The sequence below is a fragment of the Mytilus galloprovincialis genome, chromosome 7, assembly GCF_965363235.1.
Source record: "Mytilus galloprovincialis chromosome 7, xbMytGall1.hap1.1, whole genome shotgun sequence".
NCBI lineage: Eukaryota > Metazoa > Mollusca > Bivalvia > Mytilida > Mytilidae > Mytilus > Mytilus galloprovincialis.
The window spans coordinates 60738101-60760753 of NC_134844.1; the positions used below are offsets into that span (position 1 = coordinate 60738101).

Consider the following 22653-nt stretch of genomic DNA (forward strand, 5'->3'; position numbering starts at 1 on the left):
GAGAAAAAGGTATAAATATGAAGCAGATTTATCTGTGTCGGTAGTATCTTTAATTTCAAGTTTACTTGGATATATGAGACAGAAATATCTGTTGTATCCTTCATGTCAATGTCAATGTCTATGGTTTACATGCGTTCAACATAATAACCAAATTTAGAATTATTTAGTGAAAAGAGAAACTCTTCATAGTGGCAGGTGATGGTAAAGGATTATTCTTTTCACTATTCCTAGAAGCTCCTGTATGATAGGAATAGCGACTGTTTCTTGAAAAGATGTATTTCAAATGTGAAATTATGTTGTAAAAAAAAAAACTTTATGATGATGTCGGTTTCATGTATGTGAAGTTAGCAGCCGGTTCGTTATTCAAATTTCTTTTGTGAAAATAATAAAAATCGAAATATTCGATAACATTTAAAACATGATAGTCATAAATAAAAGGAGTAAAAATATGTGGAAAATCGTTTTATGACCCCTTCAAGCTGTCGCAAATTCCCTTTGTCCTCAAATATAAACCCTTATTTAAATCGCACATTTGTCTTCATGAAATATAGATTTTTTTATCAATAAAATGCAATCAAAGTAGTACTTTTCTACATGATTTTTCTAGAAACAAAAAAAAAAAAAACGATCACTTTAGTAGGATTTAAAAATTTAAAAAGAAATAATTATAGAAAGCCAATTAAAAAGAAATTGTCACTTTTCAGTTACAAATCGTGGTTAAGGGCATAGGGCGATGGCTAGACCCCCCGATCTCTCAATCTTCATAGAATTATTGAGATAGTTAGTAAATAGAAAGATACAAATGACACCAAAAGAAATTTGGGTAAATTTCTTGTCTTCTATGTCTACGGAGGGCTCAAAGTGCCAGTTTGATATTCAAAGTATATATAGTGAAAACCTACCGGAGACCGCTTGAATGACCGCGAGACCCTCCTGGTCTTTAAATGTCTATAAAGTTGAATGATCTTTTAGACTTTATGTTTATATACAGATAGTATCAAAAGTAATTCCCAGAATAATGTCATTCCCGATATCTACGGAGGGCTTAATATGTCACTTTTCAGCTAAAAATCGTTAAAAATGCAGGCCAAAGGGCGCAGGGCGATGACTAGACCCCCTGATCTTTCAATCTTCATAAAATTATTGAGATAGTTAGTAAATATAAAGATACAAATGATACCAAAAGGAATTTGGGTAAACTTCTTGTCTTCTATGTTAACGGAGGGCTCAAAGTGCCAGTTTGATATTCAAACTATATAGTGAATACCTACCGGAGACCGCTTAAATGACCATGAGACCCTCCTGGTCTTTAAAGCGTTTCATTCTAAAAATGTGCGCACGGTCAACGCTTTTACAACCCTATGAAGCTACAAAAAGAAGCATTCAATACTCATAATAACATTATTTAGCTAGGATAATGAAAACACGATTTATAACAAGTTTTTATTTGATTTACCTGTGCATTTTATTATGGGACCTCGTGTCATCATGAATGATAAGTTTTTTTTATTGTGTAATGCAATTGCTTAAGGAATAACACGTGATGTGCAGTTAGCCAACCAGAATAACGAATTATAATAAAATATACATCTAATGTAATTATTGATAAATGAACTTAGTTTTTTTTTACAGTTTACATCCATATAAAGTCTGAGGTTAAAGTTTTTCAGTCATCAATCACTTTTTCAAACCATAACGGAATTTTATTTAATTTGGACAGGAGCTTGTTTATGACAAAAGACAGTATCCAGAGCTTAATTTTAAAAATATTGTTTTTATTTTTCCGATTCTTTTCTGATAAATGGACTTAGTTTTTTTTTTGCAGTTAACATTGAGATATAGTCTGGGCTTAAAGTTTGTTACACATCAATTACTTTGTCGAACCTTCGTAGAGTTTATGAAACTTATGAAAGCTTTTTAATGATTAATAGATAATGTCTGAAGCAAAACTTTGAATACTTATTTTTAGCTCACCTGGGCCTAAGGTCCAAGTGAGCTTTTCCCATCACTTTGCGTCCGGCGTCCGTCGTCCGTCGTCCGTCGTCGTCCGTCGTCGTCCGTCGTCGTCCGTCGTCGTTAACTTTTACAAAAATCTTCTCCTCTAAAACTACTGAGCCAAATTTAACCAAACTTGGCCACAATCATTATTGGGGTATCTAGTTTAAAAAATGTGTCCGGTGACCCGGCCAACCAACCAAGATGGCCGCCATGGGTAAAAATAAAACATAGGGGTAAAATGCAGTTTTTGGCTTATAACTCAAAAACCAAAGCATTTAGAGCAAATCTGACATTGGGGTAATATTGTTCATCAGGTCAAGATCTATCTGCCCTGAAATTTTCAGATGAATCGGACATTTCGTTGTTGGGTTGCTGCCCCTGAAATGGTAATTTTAAGGATATTTTGCTGTTTTTGGTTATTATCTTGAATATTATTATAGATAGAGATAAACTGTGAACAGCAATAATGTTCAGCAAAGTAAGATCTACAAATAAGTCAACATGACCAAAATGGTCAGTTGACCACTTTAGGAGTTATTGCCCTTTATAGTCAATTTTTAACCATTTTTCGTAAATCTTAGTAATCTTTTAGAAAAATCTTCTTCTCTGAAACTACTGGGCCAAATTTAACCAAACTTGGCCATAATCATCATTGGGGTATCTAGTTTAAAAAATGTGTCCGGTGCCCCGCCCAACCAACCAAGATGGCCGCCATGGCTAAAAATAGAACATAGGGGTAAAATGCAGTTTTTGGCTTATAACTCAAAAACCAAAGCATTTAGAGCAAATCTGACGGAGTAATATTGTTCATCAGGTCAAGATCTATCTGCCCTAAAATTTTCAGATGAATCGGACATTTCGTTGTTGGGTTGCTGCCCTTGAAATGGTAATTTTAAGGAAATTTTGCTGTTTTTGGTTATTATCTTGAACATTATTATAGATAGAGATAAACTGTAAACAGCAATTATGTTCAGCAAAGTAAGATCTACAAATAAGTCAACATGACCAAAATGGTCAGTTGACCACTATAGGAGTTATTGCCCTTTATAGTCAATTTTTAACCATTTTTCGTAAATCTTAGTAATCTTTTAGAAAAATCTTCTCCTCTGAAACTATTGGGCCAAATTTAACCAAACTTGGCCATAATCATCATTGGGGTATCTAGTTTAAAAAATGTGTCCGATGACCCGGCCAACCAACCAAGATGGCCGCCATGGCTAAAAATAGAACATAGGGGTAAAATGCAGTTGTTGGCTTATAACTCAAAAACCAAAGCATTTAGAGCAAATCTGACACGAGTAATATTGTTCATCAGGTCAAGATCTATCTGCCCTAAAATTTTCAGATGAATCGGACATTTCGTTGTTGGGTTGCTGCCCCTGAAATGGTAATTTTAAGGAAATTTTGCTGTTTTTGGTTATTATCTTGAACATTATTATAGATAGAGATAAACTGTAAACAGCAATTATGTTCAGCAAAGTAAGATCTACAAATAAGTCAACAAGACCAAAATGGTCAGTTGACCACTATAGGAGTTATTGCCCTTTATAGTCAATTTTTAACCATTTTTCGTAAATCTTAGTAATCTTTTAGAAAAATCTTCTCCTCTGAAACTACTGGGTCAAATTTAACCAAACTTAGCCATAATCATCATTGGGGTATCTAGTTAAAAAAATGTTTCCGGTAACTCGGCCAACAAACCAAGATGGCCGCCATGTCTAAAAATAGGACATAGGGGTAAAATACAGTTTTTGGCTTTTAACTCAAAAACCAAATCATTAAGAGCAAATCTGACAGGAAGTAAAATTGTTGATCAGGTCGCGATCTATCTGCCCTGGAATTTTCAGATGAATCGGATAATCGGTTGTTAGGTTGCTGCCCCTGAATATGTAATTTTGAGGAAATTTTGCTGTTTTTTGTTATTATCTTGAATATTATTATAGATAGAGATAAACTGTAAACAGCAATAATGTACAGCAAAGTAAGAACTAAAAATAAGTCAGTATGACCAAAATAGTCAATTGACTCCCTAAGGAGTTATTGCCCTTCATAGTCAATTTTTAACAATTTTCTTAAAATTTGAAGATTTTCAATAGCATTTTCCACAGAAAGTACTGTTATAGATAGAGATAATTGTAAGCAGCAAGAATGTTTAGTAAAGTAAGATCTACAAACACATCACCATCACCAAAACACAATTTTGTCATGAATCCATCTGTGTCCATTATTTAATATTCACAAGGACCAAGGTGAGCGACACAGGCTCTTTAGAGCCTCTAGTTTTTTTTTAACTTTTGGTATTTTCCTGATAGATGGACTTCGTCTTTTACAGTTATCATTTACAGACGGTCTGGGATTAAATATTTGTGACATGATACATTTGTATGAGATTGTTATGAAATTGGACATGAGTTAATCTCAAAGACCAAGAAAGAGCATCAAAAGAAAATGTTTGATTTTTTTTTTAAATTCAGTATTCTACTGATAAATGGACCCACTTTTTAAGTCAGCATTACACTTTTACACTGACAGCAGCAATCACAGGCGAGACACAGAGTTCCGCAGAACCCCTTAGGGACCGTTCAATATTTACCAGATGGATGGGCCGGTGCATTCTTAATATTGTTTCATTAAAAAAGCTAACGCCCATCCTTTTAAATTCTGAAAAAAAGTCCTTGCCCATCTAAAAAATCTATAAAAAAAGGCCTTGCCCCTCTAAAACTATAAGACAATCAAAAATGATTTAGGTTCTTTTTCTATTTTAAAGTTTTTAAAATTTTAGGTCTTGAAATCAAAGAATAAACTTTGGTGTTAATACAAAATTTAAAATGTGCTAGTTAATTCCATATATATGTATATGTTCCCGACCATATGAGTATTTGGACCGTACGCGTCCGGTCCGGACCGTATACGTATACTCGTACGGTCCGATCATACGCGTACGGTCGGACCGTATGGGTATACGCGTACGGTCCAGCTGATGTTTTGGGATCATATTGGTTAAATTTAAACAAATATTTATCAAAATCATTATTTTTAGTTATACAAATTGATTTTATTACATGTATATGGATGAAATGATTAAGCGAACAATTGAAATTAAATATGTGTTTATTTTTATATCCGTGATTCCTATTTTGGTACTCAAGGTGACACTGACTTCCACAAAGAACGTCATATTTTTTTTACAGTAACATAATTTGTTCATGCACGTTGCTTTGCATTTTTTTTTGTAAAGTTCCTTAATATTCTAAAACGATTGTCCTCCCACTCTAAGTTTATACTTCCGATAACTTCAATTTTGATTAGCATACTTGGCTTCAATATATGAATTACTGACATGCTAAATACAGGAGATTTAGTTCATGGTCCTTTTAAGCAAATATAGGCAGGCATGTTTTTGAATTTGATGCAGCCTTTTTCGCCTATCAATTAATTCCCTAAATTTGACAACTAAACACCAAACTATCAAAAAACCTAGCATTCTGTAAGATTGATATATAAATGAGAAAGCTGTACAGTTATATGAAAATCTAAGTTGATTTGAAAAAGTTAAAAAAAAATTTAAAGGTGACCAGTCACCATCCAAATTTGGTCCAAACTTAAAATTGCACCTTTTTTTTTTAGCTATTAACTAAATCCATAAAAATGACAGCAAAAAAAAACAACAAAGTACTAAACAGCTTGGCATTCAGTAAGATCAATATAAAAATGATTTAGCAGTAGAGTTTTATGAAAATGCAAGTTGATTTGAAAAAGTTATGAACAAATTTAAAGATGACTATCTTGAAATAACCTAAAACAGAAAATTTAGCTTTTTCTTAAACCTTTTTATTAAATCCATAAGAATTACAACAGCACACCAAACTACCAAACAACTTGGCATTCTTTTAGATCAATATATAAATGAAATAGCTGTAAAGTTTTATGGAAATCCATATTGATTTGAAAAAGTTATAAAAAAAATTAAAGATGACTATCTGGATTTAGCATAAACTGAAAATTTGAGCTTTTTCTTAAACCTTGTTATTAAATCCGTAAGAATGACAGACATACACCAAACTACCAATCAACGTGGCATTCTGTAAGTTCAATATATAAATGAAAAGGCTGTATAGTTTTATGAAAATCCAGGTTGATTTGAAAAAGTTATAAAAAACATTAAAGATGACTATTTAGATTCAGTCTAAACTTTAAATTCTAGATTTTTTTACCTATTTATGAAATCCATAAAAATGACAGCAATACACCAAAGTACCAAACAAACTGGCTTTTCTGTAAGATCAATATATAATTGAGATAGCTCTTGAGTTTTATGAAAATCCAAGTTGATTTGAAAAAGTTATAAAAAAAATTAAAGTTGACTATCTGAATTTATCCCTAACTAAACATTTGAGCTTTTTTTCTTACCTATTAATTAAATCCATAAATTTAACAGCAATACACTAAACTATTAAACAACTTGGTATTCCATAAGGTCAAAATGATTTATAAGATAGTCCGAACAGAAAATTTTAGCTTTTTTAATCCTTAGTTAAATCCTTAAAGTTGACAGAAATGAACCAAGCTACCAGTTTTTGAGTGCCCGGAAAAGAAATTTCTTACACAGCGATAAAATGGATAAATTTTTCCTATAAAATATGTTCTGGCCCATCCGCTAAATATTTAAAAAAAAGTTCTCGCCCATCCAAATATTTCCACAAAAAAAGTGCTTGCCCCGCCCCATTTTGCACCGGCCCATCCATCTGATAAATATTGAACGGTCCCTTATGAGTTTTTTTTTTATTATATTAACTAAACGAACGTTCGTTCTTTTCAAGAAGTTTAATTAACGTGGAATGTGAAGGTAATTTTTATAGAGATCCAACATAAACATGTTATAACAATACCGGTACAGTTAAACAAATAATGACCCCGCTATCAAATTTTAGTCTTTACATAACACGAAATTAATGTTTCAATTTCAAGTTTTAATTGTTTCTTAATTACATAAAATATATTAATATAATGTCTAGTTATAAAGATAAATACTTATAGGTTATTCAAAAAAGAATAGACGGAAAAGAAAACTTTAATAGGACCTGGGTTGAGTATAAAAATGGCTTTGGTGACCTTCAGCATGAGTTTTGGCTTGGTGAGTATTCTTTGCTTCAAATATATCTTTATATACGTTTGTCAAATTCTACGAAACTGTTGCAGATAATTTGTTTCTTCGGGAGAGAATTACCGATCTTTGGTAGGACGACCTGCTCATCAAAGATAGTTTAGAACGTACTTGTTACGTGCGGTGTTTGAGCTCATATCCTCATTGGTTTACAGGCTAGTTATACTGTAGATAGAATACTAAGACCGCTTATCAGCAACCGAGGACCAACAGTAGAAAGAAGAATGTTTTCTACTGCAGGGAATGTTCCTCATTTAATTCAAATTATCAACTTTTTCAGAACTCATAAAACTGTTTAAAAGAAATAAAATGAGAGGGAATCGCATAAATTCCGAACATAGTTAGACAGAATAACTTTTCTTATATAAAACTTGTTGTGTATTACGTCAAACTGTAAATATACCGTACAACGTTTTTTTTTTCGCGTGTGTTTAACTTTTGCTATGTTTGCGGCAGATAAAAAAAAACGAGAAAATTTGACGTAGAGTAAATTGGTCTGCATAATCCAAGATTTATCGTTGTTTCAAAATTTCATACAATGAATTATCGAGTTTTCACAACATTAATATTTAAACTCTTTTCATTTTGAAGGTGGTTTAACATACTATTGAAAAATTAGACTCTGTGTTGATCGGCACTTCACAAGAATGTGCATATTAATTTAGAATATAGCAAAGTGTTCTCGATCAATGAAATTGTAGAATTTGTTGTTTCTTAATTGAGAAAAATGAATGTAAATTATGTTTTTAGTAAGGATTTATCCTACTGTCTAAGCCTACTTACAGTTCAAAACAAAGAGATTCTATAAATGCATTACAAATGCCACGAAGAACATTTATCAGCTTGAAAGAATAAGTGATTAAGAATGACTAAAAGTTGAATTAAAAAGCAAGAAAATAAAAAAATAAAAATTGCAGTGAAATAGGTATCATTTATGTTATTATAAGAATATTAATAACTTCAAAATTACTAAAAAGTAAACAAAATCAAAGCAGTGCAATGAAATGAAAAAAGTTTTAAATTCTAATATAATCTAAATATTTAGCTAATACGTTTTCCAAAACTCAGATAACTGGACCCACTGTTGATACAATGTTACAACAGTAATTTCCAATATTATGATACATTAAGAATAATGCATGAATTTATTTATCTTTTGAATATATATAAAAAGCATTTTATTTGAACATTTAGCTTTAGTTAATTACCTCACAGAATGAATAAGAATTTGAGGTAAAGAGCAGGACTACAATATTGGATGTGGAAAAAATTTAGTTGTATCTCAAATTTTGAATTTATTGATTTGAACTGTAAATAGACAAACAGATAATTCCTCACTTAAATATATAATGATTAACATTCATACTCACAATTAGGAAACTCATACAATTCCTACAGTTTCATCTTACTGTTGTTTTATATAATTTCTAAACTGCAATTGATTATAATTTGGAAATTTATAAGGAAGTCCTTACATCACTTAAACGAATCAATAAATGTCGTACATTAAATCAGGCATTAATCATAAACATTGTACATGTTGTATTGGCAATGAAATTTAATTCTGGAAAACAAATGAAGCTATCATTTGAGCCTTGATCACTTTACAATATTATAAGTTTGCAAGAGAATGATAAGATAATCCCGTTCTTCATGATAAGTACTGGCTAATGCTCATTCTTAATCACGAAGAAAGGGATTATCATTATTTTACATATACTTTTCCTATTGTTTACTTGTAGTTCAAAACAAAGAGTTTCTGTAACTGAGTTACAAGCTAGCTTGAAGCAAATTTATTAGCATGACAGGATCTCTATCAAAATCTATTAAAATAATTTTTGAAACTATAAAATATGATTCCCCATATTTAAGTTCAATTGAATATACAAAAAAATGCAATACTCTGACTCAAATTTTAAAAACAGACATAAATCTCATAAAAACTTTAACATCTAGATAATAGGTTTCCAAAACTAAACTTACTAAATCCGTAGCTGGTAAGAGAACCAGTATCAAATCTGCCAATACAGTGACTGTGGAAAGTAAAAATTTCCCGAGGTATAGATTATTCTTTTAATTTTCATTTTTGAATGAATACTCTAACAACAGCTTATTACCTCAGACAACTTCGTACAACGGAAAAGTATTTGATGTACAGAGGGATATTGAATATGAAATAAAATGGCTGCAACTCAAATTTGAATCTGTTGATTTGAACTGTAAATACACAAAAGTTAAGTCCTTGTCAAAGGAATAGACGATTAACATTCATACTCACAATAAAGAAACATATACACTCTCTATCAATCTGTACTGTTAAATCATCAAGTGTTTAAAACATAATTTATCATATTTTCCCAAAGAGTAATGCATCCCTTACATCACCAAGACAAGTTAATAAACTGAAATGCATATATGACATAAACTGACCATTAAATCAATTCTTGATTCAAATTTATTAAGAGGTCATTTGAGCCGTTAGCAATTTACACTATTCTAAGTTTGTATGAGAATAACAATCTCTTAATAACGCTCGTACTTAATCATAAAGAAAGGGATTATCATTCTCTTACATATACTAAGATCACTATTGTCATAATAATTAAATTGGTAAATCATACATGTCAAACCTTATAACAACACAGCAATCAGGGACTGTTCATTGAGGTTAGTTAACGACTTTCAATTGATTGTGGTCAAATCCCAACATTTTGCACACAATGTAAAAACAATGGAGAATAATCACATTTATACAGATATTTGCATGAATGCTCTATCATACAATCATAAAAAAGATCAAAACGGTCATTTTTGGTATGCCTCATTGTACATAATTTACTTTCCTAGCATATATTGTCCGAATTATGTGTGTTTTAGATTTTTGTTACTCGTATTTATTTTTCATCGAGTCTATGTCTATTAATCAAGTTTATGTTGCATACACCGTAATGCACTACAGTAATGATTTTCGGGGAGTATTTTCCCAAAAAGCGAAAATAATAACGAGTGAAGAAGTGAACCTGTCCATTTTGTCACAAAAAAAAACCTGCTAAACAATATATTTGATTTTTGATTTAGATAAATCTTTTACTTTTCGTCCTAAAGTGAACAGATCACCAAAAACGGGGATAAATTCACACATATTTCATAATTCATATTATAATTATGTTTTACTAACAACAATTTAGTTTAATGTAATTTTATAAATTCCTTTTACATAATGACTGACTCCCAAGATGGTACCAAACATATGTTTATATTTCTTTATCAAGGTAACAAATACTTACATCTTCTAACCAGCAGTGGATCGTATAAACTACGGGTGGAACTAGTTCGCGGCGACGGCGCAAACTTTTATGCCGAGTACAGTAACTTTATTGTGGGTGATGCACAATCAAAGTATATATTGACAGTAAATGGATACAGTGGAAATACAGGTGGTAGGTCATCTGATTCCCTTGTAAACCTTGGGATTAAGATAATAATTGTTATACGCTAGATTTTCTTTAGAATACCAAATTTAAATGAACTTTAATTGTTTGTTGCTGTTTGTCATATTCGTCCGGTGGTTTTTTTTGTTTGAATTGTTTCGATGCCGCTGCTGGTGGAGATTTATTTCCCCGAGGGTATCACCAGCCCAGTAGTCAGCACTTTTTGTGCTGACATGAATTATCATTGATATGGTTATATTCATAAATTAACTGTTTACAAAATTTATATTTTTTGAACTACTAAGGCTTTTCTACCTCAGACATAGATTACCTGAGCTGTATTTGGTAAAACTTTTAGGAATTTTGGTCCTCAATGCTCTTCAACTTCGTACTTTATTTGGGCTTTTTAATTTTTTTGGATACGAGCGTCACTGATGAGTCTTTGTAGACGAAACGCGCGTCTTGCGTATATACAAACTTTAGTCCTGGTATCTGTGATGAGTTTATGTACATTTCATCATGTCGTTGTCTTTTATAGCCGACTATACTGTATAAGTTTTGATCATTGTTAAAAGTCGTACGGTGACCTATACATGTAGTTATTTCACTTCATTTTGGTATCTGTTGGATTGTTTTATCATAGGCTTTCCAATCAAATATCTTTATTTCATATGGATTATATTATTTACCAGCCTTATTTAATTATTGAAGATGTTTTAATATCTAAAACTAAAACATCAAATCTAATTTTCTAGCACTGTCTTTGGTGTCCTTAAGAAGCGTGGTATATTTAATTATTGCAACTGTGCTTTGACCTAGCTTTCAAAAACTGCTAGTACTCGTAGATCGGTACTTTATGTCATTTGTCTTTTTGTTAGTAGTTTTCCTATAATAGTATTTGACACCGACCCAAGGAGTCAAGACTTTTCCCACAGCTTCTTACGCTTTCTTCATATAATGTGCGGTTATACAACTGTCTCCGATTAGGGATGAAGGTTGAGCGCTCACAATCATGTTTAATTTAGCCTCATTCTTTATATGCCTGTCTCAAACCGGAAGCATCAAGTCCAGTGGTAGTTGTTTGTTGCTGTATTCATAATTGGTTTTCGGTTTTTTGTTGTAGTATAAATCAGGCCATCAGTAACCAATCTCCGGCGCAGAGATCATATCCGTTTCGTTCAATACTACGTAACACTACACTCAATATGACCTCTGCAATACCTTTTGTCGCGTACTGTTTACTTCCAATCTCTAATAAAAGATGAATTTAATTTTGCATGATTCCTCTTTAAAAAAAAATAATTAAGTTTTTTTTTCTAAGTAAAAGAAAACGTAAGAATTGCATGTTTTGAGAACTTGCATGATAATGGTCGATGAAGGCGATCACGGTTGTTTTGTTCAAGACATTGTCAGTCCAAAAATGTAAACATTACGACAAGGAACTATTTTCTTGCTGTTAAGGGATTTTTCTGTAGATATTTTCAATTTCATTTTAAACGAACGTACATGCTAAACTATTACTTGCAAGTTTTATCTCTCCTTGAATGCCTGTAAAATAAAACCACTATCTCTCCTGTTTCTGCATCTCATGATCTTGACCCAAGAACACAATTATTTAAAGAAGAATATTTCTTTATCACAATAAATGAAATATGAAAAACCATAATAACATTTTAACCGTGTAGATCTAGGCATATTATTGCATTCGTGTGTGTGTTTTGGAGGGGGGGGGGGGGGGGGGGGGCTTAGTAACAGAAAAATATATACCCTTTAAAAAATATAAAATTTTATTTTCAAACTTCACATTATTTAACCTTTTTTAACAGGGTCTGAGACTAATAACTATGTATTGGTCCCAGATTGGACTTATTTAATATATTCATTTACAGTTATATCAGTATATTAGGTCTAAGGATCAAGAAAGGACCACATCATTTAATATGATTTTAAAATTTACGACTCAGTAACAGTGTGTGATGTCATTTCCATACTTGCTATTTTAAATTTTATTAAAATCCCATATAACTTGAAAAAGTTGTATGACATTTAAAACCGGATTGTCTGAACTCAATCCCAACTGAAAAGTCGTACTTTTACATATTTATGCTTTACAACATAACATTTGACAATATATATTTCAAATAAAATTTGTATTTAAGAAAAGACTTTTATAAAGTTAGCTGTCCAGTTTTGTAAAAATAGTTAATTTTCAAATTGTAAAAGGTTTATATGTACATTTAGAATTGTTGGAATAATAGTATGCGATAACTTTTATTAACCATTTTTTCACTTATAAAATACTTTATTACAATTTCATCTTTTATTTTAAATCGCATAAAAACTGAGACAGAGGATATTTTTCACCTATTCATTTTAATATAAGTAGATATAAGTATGGTATGGTTTCCTCTGAAATAACTATAAACAGATAACATAAGGTAAAGTTTAATATAATTCTGAGTCTAGGGAAGTTTTGAATAAATATAACAGAACCTTTTGCATATACAGTTGTCAAGGTAAGCATTGATCCAAAAATCAAATGTTTAAATTGTCATCTTCTACTAATGAGCATAATTAAAAGTAAAATCAATTATGCAACATCAAGAAATTTTGACATGGACATGCTTAGAAATGCATTAAGCACTTTTATCTATTTATTTATTATCATGCTCTATGTTAATGTAGCCAAAATGTTTCTTAAATTAGCTTATTTTTCTAAAAAATAGAAACCTCCTAAGAGTGTGTCATTAATGCTTGGCAAATATTTAGATTTTCTGAAAGCCTTTATTTTAAGCTTAAAAGGAATATTAAACCTATAAATCAAATTTCCTTGCACTTCTAGCACACAAAGGATGCTTGTCAAAGTGTGTGATATTTTACACCACATGAATTGTTTCTATCCATGGGAAGGTTGACTATCCATATATGACAGAAGCATATGGATAGCCGACTTTTCTATGGATAGAAACAAGTGTGCATAAACCTAATAACTGGAAAAGGTGAAATTGGGGAACGATTTCATTTGGACAGGATTAGATAACACTTAACTTTCTTTTTAAAAATCTTTGTTACAAACATGTACTGTTCAGAGTTCAGACGTAAAAAATTTTTTATTACCTCTGTCAATATAATTAGATGAGTTGAGTTTTTAATGTGACAATATAGATATCAGATTATCTCCTATTGAATCTTATTGACAACATAGTTTAACTTCACATACATTTTATTAAATGCTGATAAAAAAAAATTGTGATTGAGTCACAATTTTAAAGCTTATAAACTGCAATAGTAGGTAGAGAGCAACACTAACAATCAAGCCAATGAATTGTAAACCTGTTTTTTAGAAATTACTTGCACCTTTTCAGTAAATGAGATGGGATGATGGATGGGTGAAACTGCCTGCTTAGGTTCTTTATTTTTAAATCAATTCAGTAGTTTTCGTATAGTCACGTTTAATTCAGTTCAGACGTACTGTCCATTGTTAATTCATTTGTGTTTTTTTTTTTAAAGTTTTCAAAAATTCAAATAAAAATAAGCATATGTACAGGAATGCAAGGGGAAAAGGTCTCCTCAATAGACCCCTAAACATTCTTCAAGAAAAGTAAGAAAATCACAGTCAATAGCCTATTTGTAATTCGTACAAATATGTAAAGTAGATCAACCATAAAGATAAATGAGACTCTTTCTAAGTCGTCACTTAATTTATGCCATTATAAGGTATTTATTTCAAATGGAAAATTATCACATGTCAATGATTTAAGATATAATGGTGAGAGTTTACTAACTGTCAAAATATTATTACTTGGAAAAATGTTAAAATGTAATGGAAAGTTCATTTGGCTATCTCTGAATTCAATGTAAAAATCCAGAAAGGCATATTTTCAAATCGAGAAAACAATGATATTTCATTACTCCTGTTAACTTTTAGAAAATTTTTTTAATAGCATCCATGAATGTTTTATATACTGTGCAACTCCTTCAAAAAATGTTACCTGGAGGTTTGTAAATGAGCAGTATGTTGAAAATAACATACAAATGAAATATTCATTGTCCATGAACTTATACTTTTATGAACAGTATAGACAACAATTAACGACAGACAATTAAACACACAATTACAGCAATGTACATGCAGGCACGAGAAAACCAAGAAGAGAAGAAACTGACTTTTTCACTTATAAGTAAACACAAGAGTGCACACCTTGTAATGTCTCGCCTGCTTTACTTGTGACTCAATTTATGGTGAAAATTTCATCATGCTTTTTTCATATTTATATATTTATAAATATATATTCAAAATATATGTGTTAGACCTTTGTCAATTACAACAATTGCATTCGTGCCAATACAATTACTGTTCCCCGCGTAACGCGTTGAGGGGGACATAAAAATGCTGAGCGTCCGTCCGTCTGTCGATCCGTTTGTCCGTTCGGTCTTGTTAGCGCTCTCACGTGTACAATTCTTGCCAGATATTTTTGAAACTTATTTCATAGGTTTATATCAGCAATGGTTTGGACGAGTTCGAAAATCAGTCCCGATTAGATTTTTTTTTAAAAAGAGTTAGACACCTTGGAAACATTAATTATATGGAAAATTGCATTGTTAGCGCTCTCATGTGTACAATTCTTGCCAGAATTTTCTGAAACGTATATCATAGGTTTATATCATCAATTCTTTGACGAGTAAGATAATCAGCGCCGACCAAAAATTTAAAAGAGTTATGCCACTTGGAAATATAAATTATATGGGACATTGCCTTTAGAGCGCTCTAATATGTACAATTCTTGCCAGATTTTTATGAAATTTATATTATAGGTTTATATCATCAATGTCTTTGACGAGTTCGAGAATCAGTGCCGATCAATTATTTTTAAAAGAGTTATGCCCCTGGGAAATATTGATTATACGGAAAATTGCATTGTTAGGGCTCTCATAAGTTCAATTCTTGCAAGAATTTTATGAAACTTAGATCAGAGGTTTATAGCAGCAATGTATTTGACACTTTCGAAAATAAGTTCTGATTTATTATTTTTAACGAGATTTGCTCCTTGGAAATAATAATTATAATGGAAATCACATTGCATTTGCTCTGAAGCCTTCATTTCTCTCAGATATTAATATAAAGTCTTATAGAACCAAAAAAAGTGTTTTTTTAAGTTATTGCCCTTGTTCCTAGGACAGATAAAATATGTGCTATGTAGACCAATTTGAAAACCGGTCCCAAAATCAAAATTTTAAATAAATGATTAGATTCAGTATTACAACTACGACAATCACCAAACACTCCTTTTGTGGTAGGGAACCTTATGCTAAAATTTCATAGAGATCCATACATTTATACTGAAGTTATTGTTTGCGAACCAAATGTCTTCAGACGCAGACATCGCTATCACAAATACGGACGTAACATTTTTTCGGTCGTATAAAAAGCATAAAAAAGCAGAAAATTAAGTATTTAAATTTAAATGAGACAGGGGCCTCGGTGGCCAAGTGGTCTATGTAGTCCAACTACTGCTTCACTAACCTGTCAATATTAAGGCTTATGAGTTTGAACCCTGCTCATGGTTGGTACATTCGATTCAAATCTTAATTGACTAGAATGGTCAGTTTTCCCGCCGGTCAGTGGTTCTCTTTTGGGCACTTAGGCTTCTTCTACCAATTAAACAGCCAACATTAAACACAATCGAATGATACAAAAGTTGAGCTAGGTATTTGAGAAAGGTAATACAACTGCATACAAAATATCATAAGCATAAGTGATTCCTCTTAAACAGACCACAACACAAACATGTCAAATATGCAAAAGTTTCAAAGCCATATAAGCATGACTGAGGGACTGGGCTACTTAATCTACATGGAAAAGAAATACACGAATGATTATACAATTGCAAAACAAATGTAGTTAGCTTAACATTAGTGGTTTGTCTTAAACTAAGTCAACAGGTCAGGGACACTACCTTAAATGGATATGCATAAATTAGCATACTAATGTTCTCGCAAAAATAATTCTTTAATTAGATATGACGCATTTTTTTTATCTGTATTTTTGACCAATCCACTAAATGGGTAACAATGCATGATGGACTAGTACGTATTTTCGATCCACCAAGAACACGTGTTATTTACTGAAATGCAACACATTTTTTCATGCATTGCGGGATAAACAATTCTGCTTTGTTTTTCATCTTTTGTATCTACATTTTAGTTCATGATGTAAAGTATTCGTTTCATGCTCAAATTAACGAATAGTGTGTTCCTATGCAGCAAAGAAAGGAGTGTTTGAATTACCCGAACTATAATATTATTGATGATTAAACGAAGATTTCAGATATTCGTCTACTAGACAACTACGAGACAACAGTAAAAAAAAAAACCACAATTACCAATAAGATGAACTTTCATTCAGATGGTTAAAAAAAAAATAAGGGACCCTGAAATTTTCAGTAGTTCGTAAAAAAAGAGGAAGACTTAGAGTGTGTCAAATATGTGTTGGAGTCAGTGAAATGTCCCAGCTTTTCATATAATTGATGTAATGATATTATACCTACTTTTATGATTAAAAAATCATTTTAATCGACGAAGGGTGTGTATTTATTACTTCAACTCCAAGAAACAAACCATGACAAACACCTTTCAGAAAGATTGGTTTTCCATTATCTTGAAAAGAGATATTTACTACAGAATTCCAGGAAGTATTTAAACCTAAACCGTAGGAGTTTCACAATGGACTTGTATAATAACGAATCTGAGAAAGATTAATTAAATCATGACAAGTGGTTTAGGAGAAGTTGCGGATACAATATGGATATACAGCAATGGCAAAGTTTATGTTTAGGAAATAGAAACCCCAAAAATAATTTTGACCAAAAACAAAATATGAAGTGCAAAATGATATTGTATGGTAACTTGAGGAATATGAGATAGTTTCATTTCATTATGATAAGTGGTTAAGGAGGTTAAGTGGTTAAGGAGGTCAGCTTTCGTGTCGAGCGAACGAACGTGTTTTAGTGGTAGTAAACTCGTAGTAGCCCACAATGCATTGTAGTTCATTGAATCGATTGGTCAGCTTTACTAGGCCATGTTTACCTTCTATTTGGGAAATTACTATGCAAATATGATCAGACGACAGGAAATCTAGTGTCCCCGACCTGTTCAACTGAATACCAAATATCATTGACCTTAACTAATTTTTTTAAATGAATGAAATTTGTGTATTTTTAAAAGCATAATGTTTTGCACAAAGTACACAAACAATACGAAAAAAAAATGTTGATCTTAGGTAGGCCAGAGCTAATAATTTTATAATCGTGGGTTGCTTTCATATGAAATGTTTAGCATATGACTGAATCCATTGATTTGTCACTTAGCCATTAAAAGATCAGCATTTGTACCAATATGATAGAGTACATGTATTATAGTTCATAAAAACAAATATATGCATATATTTGTGACTTGTTGAAGTGAGACCAAAGTTGCCAATTGGCACACACTATTTCTGTGATCTGTAATCTGAAACTCAATTCACAAATAAATTTCATATTCATAAGCATAACTGATAAGGGAGTGACCAAGTCAGGATGAAAATGAATAGTCTGCACCAGAAAATGCAGGAAGCAGTGTACAAATCTTTAAAAAAAAAATGTACATAGGAAAAATAAAACAGCACTGCTGTTACTTTTGACACAATGTCCAAAATAAATAAACCAGCTTAGCAAAAAGTGAAAATGAATATAGTATTTCATCAACATAAATCATCTTCCCCTAAGCATACATGTCTTAAGTGGTGGTCCCTTAACTTTCATGTTCATGTAATTTTTTCTTGTCTCAAAGCTGTAATTAGGTCGACTTCAAAATGTAAATGTACATTTAGGCCAGTCTTCATGATAAATTATGGAATCAGCAGGCATAACAGTCATTTTTTTTATAATTTTGTTTATATTATAGATCTTATTGGCCAGAAGTAGAAACTATCAAAAGCCCAATAGAAATTTTAAAAGCCTGGACTGGTGCCTATGGGCATAGGGCTAAGCCTGAAGACTGTTTAAGTCAACCAAAAAACCCAACACATTCCTGCATATTTCATGTTACAAATGTAAATGCAACTTCTAATTATATCAAATACATATTGTCGTACATGTACATGCTAATGAAAGGAAAACGAGTGGTTTATGAATTTGATCAGTCTGGTTATGGTGATGTATATACATTTGTACATGTACAATGTAGTTCACAAAACGCAAACACAGTTATGATCTGTCTGAAACTAATATTTACAATTTTAAACTCAAAACCCACAAATTGTCTGCATCATGTACAAATAAGGCTTAACATAACATTATTTTATTTCTGATCAGTGAAAATTTAAATCTTTTAAAAGATTGTTTAAAACAGTTTTGGGGAGTTGGACGAAGTATAAAACCAGTCTATCGTATCTAAGTGTAACAATACATTGTTCACATAATTGGCATAAGGTATTTTCACATTTATTGTGCTGATAAGCTTGCTAAGGTTAAAGGAGCACATTCACTATGATTAGCAGATTTTCTTTTGAAGACACCAAAGATGAAAAAACTGCTGAAACTTAATAAATTTAAAAAATTACCATGTGATGCACTTACAGGTCAAGATAATTTTTTTCAAATCCTGTTTCAGTTACAAATTATATTGTTATGTTGTAACGTTCATGTAAAAACCATAAAACAAGCCAATATTAATAATTATTCAACCAATACTACATCTGAGACTACTATACCACATAGATTGGTCACTTGCCGTACTGACCAGTCAAATTGTCATTAAAATGGTACCTACGACCCCGTGACTCGGCAAGACAAGTCATGGCATCAAATCGCAATTGTTGATTACGGAAGAGAAAAAAATAACTAATTTTTGTACCGATGTGGCTGATTGACGAGTGCTATATTTCAGAAAGTATGAAAATAGGATTTGAAATATCAATAAATATTTGTTTTTAAACACTTTATATAAAACTAGTGTATTTATAGGCTTTAAATTTACTCACCAAACTTGAAAATAACTGTGAGTTAGTACTAGTATTCCGTTAGACTTGATCAATTTGTGTTGCTAATGAGTTAAATTCAAGAGAACAATTAGTTTTACGGATAATATTATTACATTCTTTAGTATTGATAGTATTATACTATGCAATGATGTAAAATTTGTGATTATATGAAACACCATTTCGTCTACATTAGAGTTCCCCTGAAGTAGACGTCACCAGCCAAGGAGCATGAGGCCTTACAGGTCAATTTGTTTTGTTAATGGGATAAATTCAGACTAATATTTGGTTTCCGAAATAACATTAATACATTCTTTAGTATTAATTAATGCTAAGCAGTGATGTAAAATTTTTATTTATTTGAAATACCAATTTGTATACATTAGAGTTCCTCTGTAGTAGACGTATACCAGTCAAGGTGCATATTACAGAGCATGAGGTGTTTTGTCACATTTCTATAACTTTGAGATTCTTGCATAATTACCCAATCTTATACACTACAAATCTTTCTTTTTGGGATAAGTAATAAACATTAAAAAAAAAAAAAACACTATCGGCAATTACTGCATGATCAAACCTTATTTTTCATTTTTGTTAAAGATCTGTTTAAATTGAAACAATTATTGATTAAAAGCAAAAACATTTCAAAGAAAAAATTCAGATGATGACATTTTTATAATCAGCAAGTGTGTGTATCTTAATCATATTCACAGCGAATCCACAAATGCACCGACGATATTTGACAAGGTTTTCTACAATAAATGGAGCCTTCGTGTATCATGGGCAAACAGCTGTGAAATAACGTTGTTAACTTTATCAGTAGTCACAGTTTTATTGCGAAATCGCGAGTGACCAATGTCTGTGTTATAGTAGTCGCAGACTACATACACAGGAGCGGATGATCGGGATCCTGGATTTTTTGAAGGGGTGGGGCGTAATTGCAGAAAATGCTATAAACTATATACCAAATTTTTGGACCATTTTTGATCAAGGGGGCAAACGCCCTCTATGCACCCTCTTCATCCGCCACTGATAAATGTATACTGGTAGTTTGGTTGTTGTTTTTATTGGGGGGAGGGGGGGCACATACTCGGTTTATAATTGGCCATGCAACATTTTTGAGAGGAAAGGGGCATTTCTCACCCCTTCTGACATGTTTAAATTTTGACTAGTCTATTTTTATTTCTACGTTCATGACTGAAATTATGTCTACAGTGTAGTGTAATGGAAGTGTACAGGTGAGCCGTGAGGTGTATTTAGAGTAAAAATAAATGGGACCAACTCTAGGAACTTGACAGCATTGCGCTTTGACGATGTATTAAAAAAACCACAACAACAATTAATCATAATTTTGGTTGATCTGACACCCCAATCTTTATTATAGATAGTCGTCTTGCATCATCTTTCATTTTTTATGTATCTCTACGAGGCTATTTACATACTCCTTTCCGCTTGGCCGCCATGCATGAGAAAATTTCCGCATGGAGTCAGCTAATCGTATTGGCGAGTTCATATGAAGTGTAGTATTCTGGAGAATGTAAGGAACGGACATGAACTCTGCGCCGGAGATTGATCAGTAATCTCTTTTGAATTGCATCACTTTTTGTCATCCTGTGACCTTTAAAAGTTTACTATACAGAATGGGTTTTTACTCATTGTTGGCGGTCATTTACTCCCCTGTTTTATTGTTTGTGGTGGATATCTTATTATTAACACATTGCTATTATATATTATTAAGTAATGATTGAAAGAAAGATATTTGCATGTGGGGGAGAAAATGTGGCCTTTTGGCCTTATTATCCTTTGCAGGAAGTACTTATTTTCAAACTGTGAAAGTTATACTATTCTGTATATAATCTAAATGATAATAACATTTTATGAATGTTGGGGATTAAATTTCTGTACAAACTATACAATCCATTTAAAGAATGTAATATAGTAATTGCCTACCCTTACCAATTACCGAAGGTTATTCCTAGTTTAACAAAGGTTTGAGTTTATCATAGTTATTTGCAATATACTTTGTGGACATTTGTATTTCTTTCTGTTATGACGTTTTTCGTGTAGTATGCCCTTGGTATCAGCTAACATTTGTAAGAAACATACTAAACTGAATGCATTTAATACTGTATAAAAGAATAAACTTGATATCGGCTCCTGGCATCCGTTCTGGATGACCCTCATCTTGCACGACCTTAACTTCTGAAAGTGTCATATATAAACTGAAAATTAACCATAAAATATTGTAAATGAACATCTTGCCATACCAGAGCATGGCATATAGTGCATGAGTGTGGATGATAACCTCAGGGAGAAACAGTCAATCAAAAGTGGCTTAGAAATTGACTACTTATAAGACTGTTGAATGTTGCCTGGTTAATCATATATAAAAAAAAAGAAAATTACAAAAATACCGAACTTAAAGAAAAATTCAGAACGGAAAATCCCTTATCAAATGGCAAAATCGAAAGCTCAAACAAATCAAACGAATGTAAAACAACTGTCATATTCCTGACTTGGTACAGTCATTTCCCTAAGTAGAACATGGTGGATTAAACCTGGTTTTATAGCTAGCTAAACCTCTCACTTGTATGACAATCGCATACAATTCCATCATATTGACAACAATGTGTGAACAAAACAAACATACATAATATGTAAAAATGTAAAAATAGGGGTACAGCAGTCAATATTCTGTTTTTATCTTAATCACTATAAAAACAAACAAATACATGTATGACAACAAAGAAAAACAAAATGACAAGCACATATTATGAAAAATGAAAGTCATGAATACAAAAAAATGACCATAGCACAATGACACAATGGCGGAATGTATAAGTACCGAGCCACACCAAAAGGATATTACCAAAAATGGACTGAACAGTAAAGGTTGATAATTTACAAAGACAAATGAAAGAACACGATAACACGCATTTAAGATAATAAACAACATCAGTTCCTAGAATCTATGCTTTAAGACTATCATGTATTATTTGTGAAGTTGACACGGAATATTTATCAAAAAAGTCTTTGTATCT

At 31.7% G+C, this 22653-nt stretch overlaps 1 protein-coding gene across 1 annotated transcript in view; it reads left to right on the top strand.

Moving 5' to 3' along the window:
• Positions 1-22653, top strand: part of LOC143081840 (fibrinogen-like protein A) — a 55964-nt gene that overhangs the window by 23124 nt on the left and 10187 nt on the right. The window contains exons 4-5 of the mRNA XM_076257518.1: positions 7036-7132; positions 10435-10602. Of these exons, the coding sequence (XP_076113633.1) occupies positions 7036-7132; positions 10435-10602 (265 nt within the window). The remainder of the gene's footprint in view (positions 1-7035; positions 7133-10434; positions 10603-22653) is intronic.